This window comes from Cebidichthys violaceus, unplaced genomic scaffold (assembly GCF_023349555.1).
Source record: "Cebidichthys violaceus isolate CVI_PGR_0920_01 unplaced genomic scaffold, fCebVio1.0.p SCAF_38, whole genome shotgun sequence".
Lineage (NCBI taxonomy): Eukaryota > Metazoa > Chordata > Actinopteri > Perciformes > Stichaeidae > Cebidichthys > Cebidichthys violaceus.
The window spans coordinates 1302669-1326998 of NW_027176572.1; the positions used below are offsets into that span (position 1 = coordinate 1302669).

The following is a 24330-nucleotide window of genomic DNA, read 5'->3' on the forward strand; positions in this document are numbered from 1 at the left end:
GTCACTCCTCCTCAGTCCAGATATGGTCACTTCCTGTTCACTGGTTGCAAAAAACCAAGATGGTGACGGCCAAATCGCCTAACTGGAGGCTTCAAAACGTCCACAAACCAACGCGTTATGTAACAATGACTGCGTCCACTTCTTATGTACAGTCTATGGTTTGGACATATTAAATAAAACATTAAAAAGTTCTTGATTTTTCTCCAGTAAAAGCAAACATTTAGCCTTTTAGGGAGAACTTCTGCAGTTTGATGGAGACTTGAGGAACGGAGGCCAGCTGGGTGCAGATCTCCATCTGTCCCTGCAGCCACACCGCTAGTGAGGCTTAAAGAACGCAAGAAGACTAATACTGAAAAAATGCCTCTGTTTGGGGGGGGGGGGGCACTTGTCACATTCGGTTTGGTGTGTATGACAGCGGCTGTGTGTGTGTGTGTGTGTGTGTGTGTGTGTGTGTGTGTGTGTAGGGGGATGTTTGAGACTGTTTCTTCCAACATCATCCCCCCCCCTCCTCAGAGCCAGTCGAGCAGCTTGTCCTTCCCCAGGGCCCTGTGTCTGCCATGTCAATCCAAGTCTGGGTGGGGACACACTAGACATACAGGGATTACACACACACACACACACACACACACACACACACAATCATGTAAACAAGCACTCACAACTCATTTTACAAAAGAACACAATAAGAACTTAATGTGTAGCATTTATGGGGATTAATTGTCAGAAATGGAATTCAAAATGCAAACTGATGTTTTCATCAGTGTATAATTACCTGAAACTAAGAATCCAAAATGTTTCATTTAGCTTAGAAAAAGCAGTTTACGTCTAAAACAACATGGCGACTGTCGTAAGCCAAGATGGTGACGGTGAAACATCAGTCCACAAACCATCGGATGACGTCACGATGACTACGTCCACTTCTATACAGTCAATGGTTGCACCGCCATGTTTCTACAGCAGCCCAGGATGGACAAACTCTTTTGCCTTTTGCATTACTTAAAAGTAGGGGTGGGTACAGAAGCGCTGTATTAAACTTGCCCCGGTGCTAAATCATTAATGTCATCCACCGCTGTGATGTTTACGCAAGTACATAAAAAAAAAAGCATATTGTTTTTTACAAACAAGCTAAAACAGAAGCTGCACAAATGTTCAGCTGTTAAGTTTTTATAAGTTTCTGAATCTTTATTATTGATTATTATCATTTATAAACTTGACATTTTACATTTGATTCCAGTGAGATATTAATGACTTTTTAAAGTGACGCTGCTCTAGAAACAATATTTAGTTATATCTAAATTATATATAACTGTTCTGAATGTAATTGTTTTTAAAATACTACACGTTTTTAAACGTATTGAGTCGTGAAAAATAGCAGAGTATTGATAAGAGTAGCTCCTTGTAGTAACCTAAAGGGCCACCGTAGTTCTCCGACACGCTTAAAGGAAGGAGTGAGCAGAGGAGTATTTAGTTGGTTGCAACCTGCAACTTCACCACTAGATGTCACTGCATCTCACACGCTAAATGAGAATCGTGTTTTCCTTCCCTGAGAATGAACCGTTTGCGTCTCCGCGTCCTCTTCACGGACTCTTCTCGTCTGACCGTTGAGGAGGAAAGAACATGTTATTGTTTTACCGCTGAGGGTAGTGAGGAATCTTATGTATATGGAGTGTCTGTGAAGGGGTTTGAGGAACGTGCCAGGAGCGGGGGAAGGATACTGCTGGCTGGCCGAGGTGTCTGCCCAGAACAATGGAGGAGCTTATTGGATTTCAGCCAATCATTGAGCTGAATGATGGTTGCGAGGTGAGAACCTTGGAGGGACAAGAGGACTGTGAATCCTGGGCCATCTTCAGACCTCCTCCTGACCCCGGGGTCTGTCGCGTGGCCCAGACTGGGCCTCACTTTCATGAAGTTGATACGTCTGTTTTGTTGTTATTAATAGTGTATTTGGTTTGTAACTGCTCTGCTGACCAAAGACGCAGCAGTGGGAGACGTGTGGCCTTCCTTCGTATGCGAGAGGTGAGACCCTGACAGTAGCTGCTCTTCTGTTTCAGAATAAAAGCCCCACCGTTGCCTTCACAACAGTGACCAAACATGTAGGGTATGGACACCTGGACGGAGTTATTTTCAGTCGTCCTCGTTGCAGGAGGCACAGAGACTAACGGCGTCTTCCCACTTTCACTCATTATATTTTCATGGGTGTAATAGTTGCTAAGCAACAACAGCAGTACTTTGTGTGTCTGAGGAGCAGGGCGAGGAGCGGCAGACAGGCGGAGTGGGTTTTGATTAAAAGAGAACAAATCTTTGATCTTTCTTCACAACTTTGAATGTGAGATCTTTTTTTATTAGCGGATGTGAACTTTCAGGAGTGGAACTAATAATAGAGGATGCTGATGGTGACGGAGCTTTTATTGTGTCAATTAAGTTCAGTAATGGTTTACTTGTTTCCTCCTGGACGTGTTCATCTTTATTGTGTTGGCTCTGGAGATGATGAGTCCGCTTTATTAATCACAGTGAACCTCACATGACGGCATTCTTCTCTACGTTTCTGTTTGAGGCCGTTCGTTAAAAGCCAAAGCTGCATTCTCTCTAGTGTCCAGCAGGGGGCGACTCCTCTGGTTGTATAGAAGTCTAGTCTAAAATGACTCTACTTCTCTCTTGATTTATTCCCTCAGTAAACATTGTAAACATGAGTTTATGGTCTCAATCTCTAGTTTACAGTCTTCTTCAGTACAGCATGATGTTCATTTAGCTGAGTGGGAAATACCGAGGTAACGAGTAACGACTTACATGACTGATCAGCTGTTTCTGCTGACACGTCTATATTTATATTGTCTTTGTATCCAGACGACATGAAGCTTTGGATTCCCAGTACTTGCTGACGTGACGGTATCTTCTTCTTCTTCCACTTTGTTTACAGACATGCGTAGCCTTGAGCGCCAACTTCTGACCAAACTACGCTGTAGCTGCGTTCATTTGCTTCAAACCAGGTGATGAAAACACAGAACTCACATTTTAAAACTGCTTAACATTCACGTGACAACTGAATGGAAATACAGCCGATGTTTGTCCCGACACTGCATTGCTCCACTCGTTTCCTATTTCTGCTACCGGAGAGTTCTATCCGACCCGTTATCCACATGTGATATTTCACTCATGCTAACATGAGCTCACAAGAGGCTTCAGCAGAGTTTCAGGTACTGTATTTGTGTTTTGGATACCAAGGGGCGGTTCTTCTTTAGATGTTGCACCAGAGCGAAGCCCCCGTGTCGGTGTCTTACCGCCCTGTGTGCACATTGTACGGCTTTAGTGCACACAGCGTTGACAGCAACTTGTTAGCACATCTTAGGTAACAGCTTCCTCAATCCCCTCAGAGGTCAGCACCATCCAGATGGTTTCCAATTCGTCAAACATCTGCACGTCGAGGGTCCTCTTACAGTTGAACTCTACGTGAAAGCATCTTGCAGATAGATTTCTAGTTATTCTAAACAGAATAGTACATTGTAGTACATTATAGTTTATATTACAGTTTGTAATATATTCAACAAAAGGATCATTACAGATCTTATTATATCTCATTTAAACACTTAAAATAAATAGATTACATTAATCCTTCAATCATCTTTCCCTTCAGTATCTTAAACCTCTGATCCTGTTGATGGAGCTGATCCCAGCTACCACGCCGTGAACCCTCTTATAGTTCAACTCTGCATGAAACTGTCTTACAGATGCACTCTTGGTCTGAAATGTTGCTGTTATAAAAATGCCTGGTTGATACTTTTTCCAAGTTTTCCAACTTTTGTCTCCTCCGGTGGTAGAAATGTAGCTTCACAACCTCTCAGTGCTGCTCCTCTTTCCTCACATTCTATCGGATTGTTGTTGAGAGTGTCTTTGCTTCTCGTCTGACTCACTTTCTCCTCCGACATCAATGCCGTTCCTTTCGTTGCATCTCTCCTTCGATCTGAGCGAGCAGCCGGCGCGCCGCGTGCTCCAGGGCAGCGGGTCGAAGTCGGGGTTAAGTGCCGTCTGACTCGTGTCGCAGCGTCGGTGTTGGACGGACCGAACAAGCGCAACTTGTTTTCCTCCGGCGCCGAACTGTCAGGAGTTCAACGTTCACCGAGAGCTGAGAGCTGAGAGCTGAGAGCTGAGAGCCCTTCTCTGACTGTGTGAGGAGGACTTCATCTTCAGCGTTTCACTGCTGCTTCATGCTCAAAGAAATCCAGCCGTGAACTTGGTCCAAAAAGACCCATTCGACCGTCGCAGAAACTATTCATATGACCGTTTTATGATGCTGATATCAAAGCTCATCTTCCAGCCAATAACACGCTCATTTCTTAAGCCTCACGGCGATACGGAGAACATCGAATATGACAATATGCTCGATCCAACACAGCGGCAAAATGTTTGCTTGGTAAATAACTGAAAAGATTAGAATATCCAAACGTTTTCAATCCACCGACCAATCAATGAAGTGACTATTAATTGACTTTTAAGCCATCAATGGCTGCTGAGTCCATATGTCCTTGACACCAGAGAGGGTGAAACAGCGTGGTGTGTAATTCCACCATCCCGGCTCATTTAATGCACCTTTTCTGTTGGTTTTTTGTTCGATGCAGGAGCTGATAAGTCGCGTCCTGCTTCCCTGTCTTCAGAGTCCTCACTCTCCTGAAGTACAGAGAGTTAGGAGCTCATTTGATTTCTGCAGATTGCCGTACGATCGCCCGCGTCAGTCATCCGGAGCGCTATCGACTGTCCTAGATTCACAAATTCTCCCTCGAGTGTCTCTCCTGGGACGGAGGGTGCTTCTGTTTAAAGCTTTGCAGGCTGAGGAGTGACAGGAATTCATAGAGAGGGAAACTATTTCCAGACGCGCTGTTTTTAAAGCGCTGCGGTGACAGGCTGAGGTGGGACTGTTGTCATGGAATCTTGTTCCTGGGGTGAAGTTAACTGTTGTGTTGTTTGTGTCGTTTCAGGTGAACTTCTTACAGTAAAAGTTTCTCAGGATGAAAGTGAAATCTGCTGATTGTGTCTGGGGTCACACTGAGGCTCAACACGGTTAAGAAGAAAAGCTTTTAATGTTTGAAACTGAAGGATCATAACCCGTCTCTAGATTTAAACACTAAGCACCACTTCATGACGGATACATTACAGTCATCCTGCATCTCATTTAACTCACGTTCACGTCTTACTTCACAGAAACAACGATAAAAGTTACTCCTCGTGTTTCATTGTTTTCCTACAAAAGTCCAGCGACTTGACACGTTTGACACGTTTACAATCTTTTCAAAATAAACCTCCGTCTTTACAGGAAACTAGTTAGTTAAGTTTAGGCAACAAAAACGACTTAAAGATCGGGGTTTGGGTTAAAATAACTACAGAAGTCACGTGACGAATAAATCAACGTTGACTCCTTTTAGGAAAAATGGCGTTTTGCTGTCTTTCTACTTCCGTGGATTACATGCAAATTGATTTCATAGTTAGAACTGTATAACATATGCTGCCAGGCTCTGTACAGTTAAGCAATGTTCTATGGTAGAGAAATGTTCAGTCCAGTTCAAAAGGAGGGTTTGTTAGACAGGAAGCACTGATGGAGCTGAAACCACCTCTTTATTACATTTTGTCTCACAGTATAGTGGACATTGTCAATGCTCTTCACTCTGACTGAGGGAAGGACACACTATAGAGACATCGGTGGTGTTCACATTAAACATGTTTTAAATGTGGCTGAAATCTGCCAGTAGAAGAAGAAGAAACAAACCAAGTGGTCTGTTTGACCAGAGGAGTCGCCCCCTGCTGGTCGGTAGAGAGAATGCAGGTTTAAGTCACTTCTCCACAGAAGTCCTCGCTGACAGAACAAACCTCACCACATGCTGAGGCCGCACACCTCGCACACTCTCAGGGACCAGCCCGGTCCTCCGTCTCTCCCGTCTCTTTTGTCCTCGCTGACCCATTTGAGCTCTTTTCAGGTGCAGCGAGGCTCCACCAGCACCACCACGACAGGGCGACGACGACGGGGGCTCCGGAGCTTGTTGCCTAGCGACAGGCAGCAAGCCTGGCTTGTGTGGTTTTATGTAACGGTGGGGTTTGATGGTTGAATGTAGGGCGCTCTGTCTCCGGGGGTGGACGGGGTGGACGGGGTGGACGGGGTGGACGGGGGGGGGGGGTGGTGTTCGTGTCAGCGACCCTTTCTATCTCCATTCATGGAGGGGACGGTGAACAGAAAGGGCAGCTCATCGCTCTCTGGATGTGTGCTCGGGTGGTTTTCATGACATTGTGAGATGTATTATGAGAACACTACTTTGTTATAATAATCATAATTAAGATAAATATGATGGTGACAGCGTGGCGGTGATTTCTCATTTAGAGTGCATGCACACGGCCTCCTCTTCAACATACCGAATACAAAGCGTCCTTATAGTCACGGCGGTCGCTCGGCTCACCTGAAGGCTCCGCCGACTCGCTCTCTGCTGCTGTTCACCTATCATTTCTTAATCCCCGCCTCCATCCCAGCATGCACCTGTAATCCCCGAGTCTTAAGTCCCCTTTCACACATGTAGTTTGAGCCTGACATGTTCCCTGTACGGGTCCTCGTGTGTGAACGCGAGCAAGGGGTCGATATTCAGGGGAACCCGTACCGCCAATGTAACGCCTCAAGGCCTCGGAGAGCTTTCGGTGAAAATGGGCGTCGTCCGTCTGACGGGAAGAGGCTGTCACGTGGAGCGAGAACCTATTACAAGACTCCGCTGGTGAGGCGCTTGAATCAGCGTGTGGACTTCTCCCGCTAGCGTGTTCTGAGTTTGTTAAGGAGAGTCTTCTTCTTCTGTTGAGCTTCTATGGCGTTCGCCATCCGTTAGCGTTGCGTTACCGCCATCTGCTGAGCATCGCCACAGCGTGGGTGAAAAGGCGCGAGATGGAAATGTTCCTGAATGTGTGAACAGTGAACATCTGTGACAAACTGAAGTCACATCAGTGCAGCCTCGCTGTAGACTAAACAGAAATGACACAGGAGGTAACGGACGCCATTACACACTGTATCTTACCGTCAATTTACATGCAGAACAGGTTTCACTCTCGATGAAATACATGCAAATATACTTTATGTTTTCTATTCATAATTCATGCTCCATTGTCGTGTGACGCTACACAACTAGTTCTTCCTGAAGTGAACTTTTAATGGAGTTTACAGAACGCAGCATTGTTGTTGTTTGCACACGTTCATGAGTTGTGTGTCTGCTTCTCGGTGCTGGTTTGTGAGCATTGTTGACGCATGCATGCAGTAACGTGCAGCAGTGTGTGCTTGTGTCTCGTTGTGCGTTGCTTTCTGTATGTGTATGCGTGTGCATGTGTGTGTGTATGTGTATGTGTGTGCGTGTCTGTGTGTGTATGTGTGTGTGTGTGTGTGTGTGTGTGTGTGTGTGTGTGTATGTGTGTGTATGTGTATTTGTGTGTGTGTGTGTGTGCGTGTATGTGTGTGTATACGTGTGTATTTGTGTGTGTGTGTGTATACGTGTGTATTTGTGTGTGTGTGTGTATACGTGTGTATTTGTGTGTGTGTGTGTGTGTGTGTGTGTGTGTGTATACGTGTGTATTTGTGTATGTGTATTTGTGTGCGTGTCTGTGTGTGTGTGTGTGTGTGTGTGTGTGTGCGTGTATACGTGTGTATTTGTGTATGTGTATTTGTGTGCGTGTCTGTGTGTGTGTGTGTGTGTGTGTGTATTTGTGTTGTGTGCTCCTCCTCCCAGATGGCGGTGGACTCTGTGGTCAACTGAGGAGCATCATCGACAGGAAGGAGGTGGTTGCCATGGTGACGTCTCCTTCCTATTGGAGGAGACTTCAGAGTTCGGTGGTTTGACTCGAGTATTTTTAGCCGTTTCCACCGACGCACGCAGACGGCAGCTCTCTGCTCGTTCTTACATTAATACGTTTGGTTCAACAGGAGTCCCGTTGTCTTCACACACGCACACACACACACACACACACACACACACACACACACACACACACACACACACACACACAGGACCTGTAGAGGCCTCATGGTCACGTTGGAGGTTGTTTCTCGTTGGTTCTGAAGTGAAGATGCAGCCGTGTAGCTTCGTCTCTGAGGAAATGAATGTTGAGCTCAGCTGCGCCGCCACAGGCCCTCTGAGGGTTAGTGTGTCGGTGAAACAATGTCTCACATGACAACAGGAAACAGAATGCATGAAAGAAAGAAAGGGATTCATCATTCTAGAACCAGAGGAAAGGTGAAAGGTGAGGACACCTGAGGACACTTTAGGACATCTAGACTACACGAGCATTGACCACCCTGTCTCCTATCTGTCATGTCAAAATGTAGTAACTGAATACATATTTTTGTGATATTTAAATGTTATTCAAATAAGTCAACTTCAACTTTTGGGTTCCACACATTAACGTCGGTCTCCTGGGTGAAAGTCCTCTTCATGAGGACCTTCAGAGACTTTGATAAAAACACATTTCTGATACGTGATGAAAACGACATCGTGACAGAATCCGTTTCCCCTCGAGTTGTTATTCACGATGCAGTTTGGTTGGGTTTTTTTTAACGTCATTTCTGGAAGACGTTCACAGACTTTGTTTGTAGCTGGAGAATTAAATCCAGGGTTTGTTCCACATCCTCCCTTAATAACAAAGATGACAAAATCTGGATTATAGGTAAAAATCATTTGTCATAAACACGTTGTATCAAACACAGCCTGCTGCGACTCGTTCAGATCAGTTTCCGACAGGAAAGAGCTGCTAGAGAAAGGGACTTGGCAGCGGTGCGTTTGTGGTCAGTCGGGTCAGAAGAGCTCTGGGAGCCCTTAACCCCCCCACACCCCCACCCCCCCTCGAGGCCAAAGCTGCCTGGATGATGAAGTCCACTAGAGCCTGTCTGGTTGTTGTGGTCTGTTTCATTACTGCTCTGAATATTTTGGATATTTTACCCTCCTGTTGAACTTGAATTTAAAGCCTTTGGGCTGATTCTAAACGTGAACGTTTACTCCTCTTTAAGTCTCATCACTGCTGCTTTTCATCCAACGTACCGATAAATAAAATCACATTCAGTGTGAGATGTATTCCGTCTGTACTTTCTTCCAGAGTTTATGTAGATTCACCAGAAACATCCGGACGTCTTTGCTGAATTCTTTACTAAGAACCCAACAATATTAAAAGTGATTCATGAGGTCGAAGAGTTCTCCAGTCTGGGATTAGTTTTATTTTCATTCATTTTAATGTAACTTCAATCTGAAAGGAAAAGAAATAAAGAGAAATGAAGAAATGGAATCTATTGATTTTATGAAAACAGACATTTACGTCATTACGCTACAAAACAAACAGTAAATTTAACAAAAACACTTCAGTTAGGTTTAGGAAAAACGACAACGTGACGCTTCACAACAACACTTTGGGACGCCCCCCCACCGTCAATGAAAGACAAAGACAAACATTTAGGATTCTTTTCTGTGTAAAATAAGTTTGTCATGAACGTGTATTCCACTATTTCACTACAGTCCACACAGGGACACCTGATGCACGTCTCCACCAATGGTGACTGATGAAGACGCTGCAAATCCTGCCCCTAGAAATAACATACACATACACACATACACACATACACACACATATATATATATATATATATATATATATATATATATACACATTTATACTCATTTTCTGTTCAGTTCATCAGAATATTGTAATACATGCACTCTATAGTTACTGTTCTACACACACACACACACACACACACACACACACACACACACACACACACTGCCCCCCCCAACATGCCAGTGGTCTCCATGGCAACCCCATTCTCCACGTCTCTGCATCTCCCGTTGTTTCCTCCTCCTCCTCCTCCTCCTCCTCCTCCTCCTCCTCTTCCTCCTTCACGTCTAACAGATAATCCATTGGAGGGAGGCAGACGAGAGGAACACAAATCGATTCCCCGTGAACACAAAGAGTTCGTCACCGTCGTGGTGGCCGGATGCTCCGAGTCGATCGATTTCATTTACTGATTTATTCCTCAGTGATGTCTCTATTTTCGCGGGTGCTTATTGGAGACAGATGGGGAGAGCGGGCGGACGTTCAAAAGAATGACTGTCAATCAAACGGACGGGATGTCATTAGTGTGTATGGGAAGGTAGAGGCTGCTGTGTGGCAGACTGAGTCTCTTCTACGCAAATCAAGATATTTTATGAAACAAAAATGTTCCTCTAGATTACAAAATAAAATTCTGTCCACACGACCTTCCTTTTACAAAATATCTCTAGTGTCCAGCAGGGGGCGACTCCTCTGGTTGTATAGAAGTCTAGTCTAAAATGACTCTACTTCTCTCTTGATTTATTCCCTCAGTAAACATTGTAAACATGAGTTTATGGTCTCAATCTCTAGTTTACAGTCTTCTTCAATACAGCATGATGTTCATTTAGTACATTATGGAACATTTAGAGTCAAATAGACCATAAAGCAGGGGATGCTTTAGGGGCGGGGCTACACAGTGATTGACAGGTCTCTACCAGAGACGTATACGGCGTCTCTACCTCACTCCTCCTCAGTCCAGATATGGTCACTTCCTGTTCATTGGTTGCAAAAAAACAAGATGGCGACGGCATGAATACTGAACTCAAGGCTTCATAACATCAGTCCACAAACCAACGGGTGACGCCGCTACGACTACGTCCACTTCTTATGTACGGTCTCCGCCTGTTGGTGCCACGGCGTAAACTTGAAAATGTACTCATGTGTGGACGGAGGACGAGGTGGAGATGCTGCTTGACGTCACTTTGCAATATTAGGAGATGAAAATGTAGATTGGGAGTTTTGTTTTACGTCCTCGTGGGCTGCCAAGAATTGGGACGATGACGTCATCGTTTCTAAGTAACCAGAGGTTTTAAACACCTTAGAGGCGTTTTCAAAAATGCTTTTATATGTAGACCAGAGGCCAACATATTTAATTATCATTTTTATTCCTTTTTGTGGACGGAGGGTGAAGACACCTGTGTGCTGCAGGTCCCTCAGTGCCTCTCACAGGAAAAAAAACGATGGAAAAGTAGTTTATTGTAAATAAATGTTGAAAGTTTCTCCACATCAACATCCGCCGGGTTTGAGTGCCGTGTCCTCTCCTAAGTCCTTGAGAAGCCTCCTTCACACCTTTGTGACCTCATGGACTTCACCGCACTTGAAGACTTAAAGAAAACATGCTCAATAAGTCCACAAGTCCACGATTCATCAAGTCCCTCAGGGGGGTTCATGTGGACTTACTTTTAGAGACAAACGTCACCACCGTCACTGAATAAAATGATTTGACGTTACGAGCATCGTCTGGAAACATGACTGTAGAATGTTGTAGAAACAAACAGATTACACAGAAATGAAATATGTCTTAAAAGACAGTGAGGCTATAAGTCTTGTCATGGGAGTATAGTATGGAGTCTTGCACACTTGAGCACAGCCCAGTAGAAGTCTGGGTTCTGGTCTCATTGAGGTTTCTGAGGTTTAGTCTCCATACTCTGTCCTTACTTTATTAAGGATGACTCTTAATAAGCAGCACAGGATGTTTTAGGTGTCGGCGCTCACTAAGTCTACATGTGACTTTAACAAAAATGAAACACAACCAACCAACCAACCCAACCCAACCCAAACCCAACCCCAACCCAAACCCAACCCAACCCAACCAAGTAAGGAGAACCAGAGTGTGAACCAGCTTATATAGACTCCCGACAGGTGAGTCCAATCCCTCAACGAGGTGGGAGGAGCCAGCCAATCAGGGAGCAGCTGACAGTTTGTCTAACTTCTTTCTCTTTAGAAAAGAAAACAGATGTTAATAATAAAACACTGAGTACTTCTCTTTGGCCTCACAGCGCTCAGACTCAGACTGTTTCTTTACATGCTGGATGAGTTTATTCTGTAAATAATGTCTTCATAAAACATCTTTTTTTAATTGAAACCATCTACCAGGTGAAGCAGGTTTAGTCCCTGAGGGTCCAGGGCCTCAGGGGTCAGAGACATGTTCCTGCGTCCCTCTTGAGGCAGAGAACCAACTCATTGTGTCTGACTGCAGGAAGCTGACTGAGCTTCTCCTGCCACCTGGTGGACGTTTGCTCTCACTGCACGGGGCTCGTGTTAGGAGCCAGGACAGGTTCAGTTAGATAGCAGCAGCACCTTCATTACCAGCTGAGCTTCCACTGTAGAACTGCTTCTTCATGCGGGTCGCTATGACGAGAACCATGAAGTCTGACTCTCCAACATGTTGAACTGATGAATTCAAAATGAATCAATCTAATCATCACACCAACGAGACTGAAAACCAGATCGCTCTGCTTCCTCTGCGTCTCTGTGTTGTCTTGTGCTGCCGATCAGACGGTGTGAAGTCAGTCCACTCACCCTCAAACACAGAGATGTGGGTTCAAGTCCCAGCAGGGACGGAGAAAGACAACACGTGAAAGACAATTAACAATGAAGAAACAAAGCAGCTGATCATCCTACAGCTTAGTCAGAGTTCTTCTGAAACCTTTCACCCTCTGTCACCTTCTTTTTTGTGATGACTCATTTTTTTAAAGAGCTCACTGAAGGAACATCTCGTAATCTTGCTGGTCTTCATCACACATCCACAGACTCTCCACCTGTTTAGTGTGTTCACGGACCTTCATCATGCAAAGCTTCATAGAAATCTACACAAAGTGTAAACAGACGTAAGATGAAGAAAACAGCACAAAGACCAACAGTGTTTGAGCTTCTGTGCTCGTTTAACAGACACATTCATTTATTTCTGATCAGGTCTGCTTCTGATAATCAAACGTGGTGTGTCTGGTTTTCATGTCTGACGATTCATCGAAATCTTTTCAAGAAGAAGAAGAAGAAGATGAAGAAGAAGAAGAAGAAGACGTTGTTTTCCTGGTGTAGAAACAGAAGCAGCTGAACACGAAGGCTGATCTGAGACTCACAGAACAAGTAACATCTATTTTCTTTGAGTTTTATTTATCTATTTTACAGTTGTTTCATTATTATCTTTTGGTATTTTGTTCATATTATTCTTTTAGATTATTTTTTGTTTTAATTTGTTGTATTTTTAATTGTGATTCAGATTTGTTTGAAAGCTGCTTTATAAACACTTCAATTAATATTAAATTTAGTTTTATCTGAAATAATGAAATTACAAAAAAATCATGTAACCTGTTAACCTGTAATTTTAGTTTATCCCAAAATATGCTGTATGTGAGAACAATGTTTAAAAAGCATGAATAATATTTAAGAATATATATAAATATATATATATATATATATATATTTTTAATTATATGATGAATACGATGTGACCAAATAAAGGCAAATAGACACGAGGCATGTATAAAAAATTAGACCCCTTTTATTGTGTTCTCATATATAAAAGAAATACAAAAAAAGAAACTTGGACACCGGGCGAGGGTCTGAGCGGGACGGGGTTCTGGGTTTTGGGTTGGGGCGACATAAAAAGGGAACAACAGGAGGAACGTCCGACAGTCCGACGGGATCATTCCAACAGACATCCAACAGACGAGGGGGGGACAGTCCGGTACCCCCCCTCCCCCTCTCCGTAACCCCACCACCTCCTCTTCCTCGTTCAAAGCGGAGTTTCAGTTCTACGCACATTCATCAACAGCAGAGCAGTTTGCGGGAGGGGGGGGGGGGGGGGGCAGGAACAATCTCATTGGTTGAGTTAAACCTGAGTGGGAGGAGCCAAGAGAAAGCTTCCAACTCTGGAGAAGTGAGAGTATTGTGAAGTGACTTCACTGATGTGACATTCACCAAGTTTGAAAGGTTTGAGCACGTTAGCTCGGCGAGCTAACGTGCTAACGACTGGTGGAGAAACTCCTGGTTTACATTCAGTGTTTCTCTCCTTCAGGTCTGACCGACTCCTTCCTTCATGAATCATTTGGAAAGACTTTTGTTAAATTTCAACCCTGCACTCTTTGCGTCTCCTTCATCTTTGTCTTTGATGACGCGTCTTGGCGTCCACACGGCCGCTTTGTAAGATCTATTTGGGCTACTGACACACCAATCGGAGGACTTCGTACTTCATACAGTCTGACGACGTGAGAACGAGGAGAACCAAGGCGAACAGTAATAAAAGCTCACCGGCAACATTCAGCGTCCGCCCGGCCGATCTCCTCCCACTAATGGCCGTTTGGGACACGAACACAACAAGCGTCTATTTACTACACTGACCTCACCAACACACGAGCGCCCAGACAGAAGAAGCTGGCTGCAGCGGCTTTTCTCTGGGCGCTCACACGCGCTCGCTCTTCATCGGGAACAGTTGGAAAATGACGATGGCGCTCAGAACAGGCGCCATGTGGACCCGGAGCCTAAAGCCTTCTCTGGATAGACCTGCCCCGGCGTTTACGACCATGATGGAGAGGGAGAAGTTGACGGATCCCAGTTGCATGATGGGTACGACGCGGCGAGTTGACGGGCCGTTCTCCGCGTCTAAATTTGCATAATCACAACTCAACCTCAACTTTATGCAAATGAAGTCCGTCCATCGCAAGACAGCAGGTTTGTCAAACTCAGATCAGACTGTCAAACTAGATACAAAAAATGAATCACTATTCTGTTACTGTAAGGTATATTTCTCTCCTTATGGTTCAGAAACATATTTTAATGTCCTGTTTATTTGTAAAACGAGAAAGTTTGTGACCCGGCATCAGTCGAGCCAGAACCAAGCCCCGCCCTGCTGACCGGACCGCGTGAGGTTGCATCCTTCGTGTTGGCCGGGTGTGGTGGATCCCCACCGTTGGGGTCAGAAGGTTTGAAAGTGTTTCCAGTAGCTACGAATGTCTTCATCCCGTCGAAAACAGAAGGAGTCTCATCCACGTGTGTTTTTGCCATTTCCGTTTGGAATTCTAACTTTGGATTCTAACTTTGGTACATAATGTGTCTGTCATTAACCCTGGCTGTTGTTCCGACAGCCGTCAGCCAGCACAGAACCAGACCTACTTAAATGTGCGTCCATCCGGAGGTCTGGAACCAGGCTGTGCCTCCTGAAGGACAGAAAACCTGCACCCACTGAAGTTTTAACTCAACCACTGGGATCGTTTTTTGCCCGTAGAGCAGCTCCTCCTCTGAGAAACCCGCGTGGAACCGAAGCTCCGGTCCTCCCTTCAGGACAGCTCAGTCTTATCGGCGGCCTCGGTGTGGTGACCCGCTCCCACCTCGGAGCTCCCGGGCGCTAACAACGTCCTGCGGTTGTAGTGGTGGTGGCCCTTCATGATGCCCGAGTTGTTGTTCTCGTTGAGGATCTGCTTCTGCTTCTGCCGGTTGAGCGACTGCACCAGGCCGAGCACCACGGCGGCCAGCGAGTACTGGCCGGTGATCTTGCGCGGCTGCATGATGAGCGGGTTGGGCTGCACGCGGCCCAGCAGGAAGTGCGTCCGGATCTTGCCCTCCTGCTCGCTGATGCCCTTCACGTAGATCTCGCCGCGGTACTCGAAGGCGAAGCCGCGCTCCTTGAGGATCAGGTAGGTGTCCTCGGGGGCCTGGATCTTGCGGCTGACCCCCGTGCTGTCCATCCGGCTGGACAGGTTCACCGTCTTCCCCCAGATGTCGTACTGAGGCTTCTTGGCGCCGATGACGCCCGCCACCACCGAGCCGTGGGCCATACCTGTCAAAGACACACAGGTGATCAAACGCATGTTCTCTTTAGACAATCACCAAGACTCCACTGGGGGTGCTGCCAGAAGCTGTGAAAAACATCATCATGAGTTTCATCTTTCCGACGGTGCTTTAACACATCATGACTGATCAAAGAACTCTGAACATGAGCTCTGAAACATATCAAATAAAGGTAGCAGACTAAAATAGATTAACATAGGGGTGAAGTCAACATCTACTCAGCAGGTTGTGAGTGAAGGAGAAATAAAAAGGGAAAGGAATGACTTGAAGACACGGAGCTCTTACCGATCCTCAGCTCAAAGTTGTTGAACGAGTGCTTGTTGATCTCCTGGATGCTCTCGTTGAGGGCGATGGCGAAATCCGCCAACTCACACAGGTGACCCCATTTGTCTTCACACTGCTGCGGGTCACAGGAGAAGAAGAGTCAGCTGCCGACACCAGGACCAGAACTCCTGTGTCTAGTTTTACTTCCACTCAAACAGTTTGTTACATTCACCAGATCCTTTTACAGTCGACGTCATCATAAACACAAATGCAAAAAAAACCCATAAACAAGTTTTGTATTTCATTGGCTTTGTGCCTCACCTGTTTTTCGGGGGACAGGCCGGAGACGGCCATGTAGGTGCTGCCGATGGTCTTGATCTTCTCGATGTCCTGGAACCGATCCTCACCGAGTAGCTGCGATGAGAAGAAAGACATGAACCCAGCGCCAGATCTGTGTCATGTAGTCCTTCCTTCTCTCTGCTGCTTCACAAACCACTACATTATTATACATTATCAAACAATCAAAAGAGTAGCTTGTGGACGTAGACTCTCCCGCATGCTTCTGCTTTTTGCATTAATCTCTTCTGAAGTGTTCTGAAGGAAACAAGCCGGATGTCTTAATTTAAAAAATGGACGTCGGAGATGTCCCGGCGCGTCTCAAAGTTTAGCTGAGGCGGAAGCGGGAGCACTTCAAAGGGGGGGGGGGGGGGGGGGGGCGGTCTCACCTCGTCAAAGTCGGCAATGATTTCGTTGAGGAGCCTGAGGCACTCGACTCCCTGGTTATTCATCTCCGTCTGGGAGTAGAAGTCGGCGAAGCCCGGGATGGATGCGAACATCACGCCCACGGAGTCGTAGGACTGGGAGTACAGCTCCTGTGGGGGGGGGGGGGGGGGAGGGCAGACGTCACACATTGAAACTACATTTTTAGTTCATATACAATACAAACAGAATATTTGAGCTGTGCACAGTTACAGGACGGGGCTTAATTAAAATCCTTTGCATTTGATTGGACCACTACAAAAGTGGGCGGGCTTAGAGAACTGCAGAGGACTGAGGCTCAGACACACACACACACACACACACATTTCAAAGACGGAGCTCTGAATGCACATCACCGTCTCCACCACCAGGGGGCAACGTCGACACACGCAGCCCGCTCACATGAACCCACGTCCTCACATACTAATGTCACGTGGAGTGATCATCGGACCATTATGGGAATATTTGAATAAACATAGTGTCCAACATTTCATATGAATAATTGAAGGACTCCGGCTTCTCTCCCTCAGTATTCTGTTTGACTTTTCAATTTAATTACACTCGTGAAAATAAGCCTCTCACCTAATTGTGACATCGTCGCTGACATTATGCAGCCCTAACGAGCTCGGTCAGATGTCAAATATGCGGTTGAACTAATTGAATTTTCAGGATCACGTCAGTCAGAGTTCTGAGGTTCGTCCTGCAGGTGAACTTACTTTAGGAGGAGTTTTGGGAGGCTGTAGCAGATGATGCACATCAGCTGTGAGGCCTTGTTCCTTAGTTGTGAAGAACCTTATTTGAAAATAAGGCTAATAAGGCCGGAACCTCAGACTGTATATAAGACGAGGACGTAGTCATGATGTCATACATTGGTTTGACGTTTTTATCATCGCCATCTTGCTTTTTGAACAGGAAGTGACCATATCTGGACTTCGGAGGAGTGACGTAGAGACGCCTGTTTCTGTCTTTATCATTTTTATGAATGCCTTCTTGTAGGGCAATACATCGTTATTATATCGATTAAGTAATGTGAGACTTGATATTGTCTTAGGATCATCATATTGTAATATGGGTTAAGTGCTCCTGGTTTTAAAGGCTGCTTTACAGTAAAGTGACGACTTTCCAGCTGTTCTATTATTTGCCTTTTACAATTAGTCATTATATGTTAGCTACTACGTGAACATAAAGGTCACATGACCGCACGATGATAACATCCAATCCAAAGCTCTTTAAAAATCTCTTTCTTACTCTAAGTAGAATGATCTCAAAAAGTTCCACGCAGAGTTTACAGATTTCAGATTTGGGGATAAAAAAGGTCATTGTCATCAGAATGAAGTAAGAAAAGAGTGAAGTGTAAGAAACATCACTCAGCAGTAGAAACAGAGTTTCTCAAGGTCTGTGAGCTGGTCTGACTGAACAAATAAGGTTTTTTTTAAAAAGCCCAAAAGTAAGAATGTTGAGATAAACGACGCTCTGATTAATCCTGCAGATCATCAGCAGCTCTTCAGGGGTGTAGGAGCTTATTAATAACGCAGCACTTAAGTATCTAAATCACAAAAACAGTAATCAGCCTAATTAATAATGTAACAAGTGATCAGGACCCAACCTATCCTAATGGATGCATTTTTAATCATGTCCCTTTTTAATTAGGAACAGGCACGGGAGCAGAATGAGACCAGCTCTCCTCTCCTGACATTCATAATTCATCCGCCGCTCGCCTTTTGTTCGGGGAAGGCAAAGGGAAGATCGGAGGAGTCGATAACGACGGAGCCCGACGAGGACAATGCGGCGATTTGACTCCGGCGTGAGATAACCGGCCGGGACGGTCGGCCATTAATCCAGTCGGTAAACGAGGCGAACGCAGCAGAACGAACGGGGGAAAGACGTTAAATCAGGCGGCTTTCTTTTCTCCCATTAAAAAGCTCAAATATTGTGTGAACTAACACAAAACCCTGGTGGTGGATATTAAAATTCATCCCGAAGTCATCTCATTTTTCATGCTAATTGCTGGCAGCTCATTACAGAGTAACACTGCAGTCACCAGCCACCTTTTTGATTATGAAGCTTTCACTTTTAAGGTGTAATTAATCTCTCAAAGCTCGTTTAAAACATGGATTCTTTTTAAATGTTGGTTTGTCGTTTGCTCCACTACTTCACTTCACTGAAGTACCTGGATTGATTGATGTGAACTTGTGTACAGACGTGGTGCAGAATCCCAGAAGACAAACCCTCTTGACTTTTCTTTTATTATATCGTAGGATTCTGCTAAGCCCCAGACTTCCGACATCGGTGTGCCGAATCATCCAGCGCCAACATAAGACCAGGGGATACTGCGTTCCCCGAAGATGACATCTTTCCAATAAGTCAGTTCGTCAAATTTCTGCTCCGCTAGATCCACCCGGATCGACCGTACGTGATGTCACTGCGGAGTGGAAAAGTCTAGGAGAAACAACAGCTCAGCTGCAAAAAGCCACACAAAAATCAATTGACCTCAGTTGCAAAACCTGCTACTGAGTTCTAAAGTGCCTCAGGAAGCAAAACGCCTGCACAGGAAGTGTGCGTCAGGAGATTCACGGCATGGTGGACTTCCACGAGGAGGCAACACCAAGCGTGGGCAGGACAGACGTGAAGGACGGACTCTGCTGTAGTGTCGTCTGCAGTGATGAACCGGTTTGGGGAGAACACTACCTGTCATGGTGACAACCGTTTGGTGGAGATGGTTAGTTAAGGTTAAAGGAAACTTCAACGCTACAGCATTCAAGTAGTTTAGACAATAGTGTTCTTACAACTTTGTCGGCGGCGGCCATCTTGGATTTTAGCTTGGTTTTAGGTTGGCGCCATCTTGGATTTTGGTCCTTGCCATTTTGGGTTTTGGCTTTCAATATCTTGGTTTTAGGTTGTCGCCATCTTCATTTTTGACCATTGACCTTTTGGTTTTTGGATACTATATACATATAAATATATATATATAAATGGAGCATAATGTACTAAATGAACATCATGCTGTATTGAAGAAGACTGTAAACTAGAGATTGAGACCATAAACTCATGTTTACAATGTTTACTGAGGGAATAAATCAAGAGAGAAGTAGAGTCATTTTAGACTAGACTTCTATACAACCAGAGGAGTCGCCCCCTGGTGGACACTAGAGAGAATGCAGCTTCAACACAAGAAGCATCGGATTCACGCCTCAGAACCGGAGGTTGCCGTCTGATTGGACCTCTCTAATGCTACTGTGTCTGCTTGGCAGCACATTTCTGCAGGCAGGTGGTAATGTTTGAGGTCCACCTTAAGCTACGTAGTGCATGTGATATTAATCGAAACCCATTTCAGATACATGCATTCAAGGATCCAAAGGACTAAGGTATGATTTGGAAAAAAGTTCATGTTATTAAGTAGCACCAGCTTTTCAGACGACCCGTCGGATTTGTGTGTTAATGTGTGTGTTCCCATTTAGAGACTTTTCCCGAGTGCAGCTCCATTGAATGGAAATTAAAAGTACAAAAGGAGAAAGGCAGCGGAGATAAGGTGAAACTTTGTAAAGTTTGACTCTGCGGAGTTGTGGAAGCTGAGTCACTCCTGCGCCGGAGAGACAAATCAGTGTGTTCTCGGCTGCCGACTGACAACATGTTATTAAAATCAAATCAAATGCACACAACCAAAAAAAGCTCCCCGGCTGAATGAACCGCCCCACCAATTCCCTCCCTCTCTCTCTCCATACAGCTGTTTGAAAAGCAATTACCCAGCCTTTTCTTTTCCTCTATTGGCGGGCTGGAACACGGAGGCTCAGGGAACAGATTGTGATGAACGTAGGGGACTAATTTTAAAAGCAGGTCAGCGGGGAAAAATGAGGTCGGATAAACCTATTTGGAAGGCGGTTGATTTTGACCTTCTGTGCGCACTGTAGTTGTGCTAACACAGTTCTCTTCCCCAATAATGGACGAAACCACTTTATCTGGATCTATTTATGCTGTTGACCCTGGTCCTTTGGGGAGAGTATTTGTATCATAACGGATACAAATTATGACAAAAGTATGAACAAACTCGTCATAACACGTCCTCAAACTCCCACAAGGACATCTATGACCGCGGAGCGTCGGTTTTACGTCCAAATATTCAAAGTAGGAGTCAGAGAACCCAAACCATGAATCCATCTGTACCTCTCTTATTAAGTCTTGCTGTATTTAGCCCAAAGAAAACCAATGAAATCAGAAGTGTTCACACTCAAAGACAGTCTAAAGACAGTCTTCTCTTAATGGGTTAAAATAACGGTTTGTTACGTAAGTACTGGTAACTTAAAATAAGTCAACATGTTGATGAACAGAGGCGTCCTTCCACCTCCTCCTCCTCTCATCTTTGTCGCTCTTTGCACCACGTCACCTGACTTCGGCCTTCAGCTCAGAGTTACTTTGGGGCGAGAGGTCGCCACTGAACACTACTACAGTTATTGTCACATGGTGATGCTGCTGGAGACACTCTAGGTTTGTGTCCTAAAAAGCATCACCATCACAAGCTGTGGTGTCGTATCCTCAAAACACTGAAAAGAGGAAAATGCGAATTTGAGATAATTTACATTTAAGAATGTATTTGTTCGTCTACAATCTCCAGAGTGTCCGAATTCCCACAAGCACTTAAACGCATCAACACGGCGGAGGTTTTTTTTAAGGACTCTGCTTGCAGCAGTATTTCTACGTGACGATAAGAATCAGGATCAGCTCGGCTCTGTGGGGACCAATGACACTGTGCGACTGTGCGGTTTTGTGCAGACCTCGTTGTCCCGGTCCTTCTCCAGGAAGTGTCGAGCCACGTGGCTGGGCAGGATGTTCCTCAGCATGTTCTCGTTGTGTTCTCGCAGCTCCTTCATCTCGTTGATCTCCTCTTTGGCCTGGACGCGCCACAGGAAGTCCAGCCGCGCCGTGTACTCCAGCTGAAGGAGGAGGAGACACACAAACAGTGGATGTAAAGGGCCATAATAGATCAGTTATTCTGCCATTGACTTCCAGCAGTCACTCTCAACTCCATTGTTCATTCTTTGTGTTACTCAGAAATACAAGTACTCATGTTCTTTCATGTGAGATCGTTTGCTTATGTCGCCGTCAATCAAACCCGATGAAAGACAAAGATTTGATACAAATGTTAAACTCTTCATAAAATCATAAGTCTGATTTTGACAGAACTGTAACTCCGGTTGATGCTCTTTCACTCATGAATATTTGATGTTATAGAGAGATACTTTTACAAGATTTAAACTTTAAAAGATATTTACCTACAAATCTTTAAGTCTACTGGCAAAAATGGCTAACTGCTGACTCTGCACGATGCAGTGACTAGAACATTAACTGTTAACTGTCATTTCCTATTTTCTCCAAACATGTGACGTTACTTCTGAAGCCTCTAAAGACCTGAAAGGCTACACTCCTCTATACTTCCAGACACGTTATCAGAGCCATCAGAGGAAACTCATGTTGCTCCTGTCTTCCAGATGATGGAGACGCTGAGCCGCGGTCCTGGAATTAATCAAACTAAAAATTTTACAAAATTTGTTAAAGGTTGGATCAATTATGGAACGCAAGAGGGTTCGATCAATCTGCAGCAATGGGATTCTAATATGCAACGCAAATTGCTTTTCTGAATGCACAATTAATACAAAGTAATTTGAATACATTAGAGCCAAACAAAAGTCGGTAGCGTTTAGTTTGCACTTGCAGGAGAGAGAGATATTGAAAATTAATTTCGGGGGCAGACAGATAAGCCGGGGAGGATTTAAGCGTCTCTCTCTGGCGATTGGCGGAAACTGTTTTGTGATTAATCTTGGTATCAATTAGTCCCTTAATCATACGAGCGAGTAGCAAACTTCAACCTCATCTTGTGTTTTTCTAATTAGGAGAGCGAGGCCCGCGGGGCCGGCCGGCCGGCGGGATAATGAGCCGGTGGCCGGTGAAAGGACGGGTTCGCTCAGGCGTTAATCAGCGAGACCTCGGCGGAGCGCAGACGCTTTCATTCAAAACGGCTTCTGTCCACCGGAGAGAGAGAGAGTATTGTGCCAGCGCACATTTTACTCTGCATTACAGCTGCTGTCATCAGAATAACGTTCAGCTGCACTGTCGTATGTTCCGGTGTGACAGCCTTTCACCCATACAAGTAGAATATGTGAGGATATCAAACTCAGATTCAGGCAGAAGAATGAAGTGACTTTCTACTCTTTACTGAGGGAAATGTTACACTTTCTGCACCACGTCATTTACCTGAAAGCTGGGTCACTGGTTACTTTATCTCATATGCATTTTAGACATTCTAAAACAGCTACAATTACAGGTTTTTAAGCTCAACATGAGAGGTAAAAATGCTCAACACTGTTATGTAACAAATGTCCTTATTTTAATACAAACCACGATATTTTCCTAAACCTAACCAAGTCCCTTTTTTTGCGTTAGTAAACCCAAAAACTAAGTAAACCTACTTTATTATGAAAATATACTTTATGCATGTAACAAGTGCAAAATGTGCGTTTCGGGTGAAGACGGATATTTATTTTGAAAAGACACTTTGAACCTGAAGCATCCAAACCCGCCACTAGAGAGGAGTGAGAACGTGTTGATTGGGTTGTAAATACATTTGCTTCTTTGTCCTCACTGGTACCTTTAGGTAACTGAGACTAATCTAATGATCTTAAAGTATTCAGAAGAAAAGCATGGCGTCAGATCATCTAATCGTTTCAAAACAAGAGCCTTGTCTGCAGGTTTGTAATGAAATGCCTCATGTTCAGTGTGCTTGATAATGTAATTACTGCTCTGACAGGAAGCAGCGGTGGTGAAGAACAACCTCATCTGGCTTCAGTGCTCCGTCGCCATTAGTTCACGATGTAAAAGCTCTGCGGCTCGGCTCATAAAGAAACACAAATCAACGTCAGAATACGTATGAAAGAGCCCCAATGAATACATTATGTTGTATTTCTTGCAGTTAAACGCACAATAATACAGTTAAACAGAAGAGTCTCAAAATCGTACCGTAATGCTCCTGCTTGTTTAGTGGGTGATTGTGAGGACACCATGCATCACACTCACATTCAACAAGTACTGACTGAGAGCTTCAATCAGATTGTTGTAATGAAAAAGACAGAGGAGAAGAATGAAAGAGTCTCCCTCATCGTCCTGCTCTTCTTCACCACACAATAAAATCACGAGCACTAGCTAACCTCTCAAAGACAGACAATGGAGGATTGAAATGCTTCGTTCTTGCTCCTGAATATTCCTGTGTTGAGTGTTGAGTGTGCTGACGGACTCAAAGAAGTCTCTTTTATGTGCTCTCTTTTCACCCGGCCTAATGCGTCGCACACAAACAGCGTTTCGGGCTGCGAGTGTTCCACGCCTCACGCTGTGAGCCGTCGTTGTCTCCGCTTCGCCAGACAACCGGTAGAATTGACCCCGGTGAAAATCAATATGCCACTGGATGACTTCAAATGCGGCTGCTTTACACTTTTATGGGGCTACAAAAGGACCCTCAATTACGGGGGCCGTCTCCCCTCCATCTCTGACCGCCGCCGAGCCGCCGAACTGCGTGATCAAAGGTTGCCATAGCGAGAGCATGAAAGCAACGCGGCGGCACCACTTTCCGTCAGGCTCTGACTGCATCTCTGTAAAAAAAAAAAT

General features: G+C 44.9%; 1 protein-coding gene across 2 annotated transcripts in view; it reads right to left on the bottom strand.

Moving 5' to 3' along the window:
• Positions 1–13378: 13378 nt before the first annotated feature.
• Positions 13379–24330, bottom strand: part of adcy8 (adenylate cyclase 8 (brain)) — an 82429-nt gene continuing 71477 nt past the window's right edge. For both annotated transcript variants that reach the window (XM_068726132.1, XM_068726133.1), the window contains 5 exons: positions 21450–21608; positions 16647–16793; positions 16243–16335; positions 15943–16057; positions 13379–15646 (listed from right to left, as the gene is read on the bottom strand). In XM_068726132.1, the coding sequence (XP_068582233.1) occupies positions 15147–15646; positions 15943–16057; positions 16243–16335; positions 16647–16793; positions 21450–21608 (1014 nt within the window). In that variant the 3' untranslated portion in view covers positions 13379–15146. The remainder of the gene's footprint in view (positions 15647–15942; positions 16058–16242; positions 16336–16646; positions 16794–21449; positions 21609–24330) is intronic.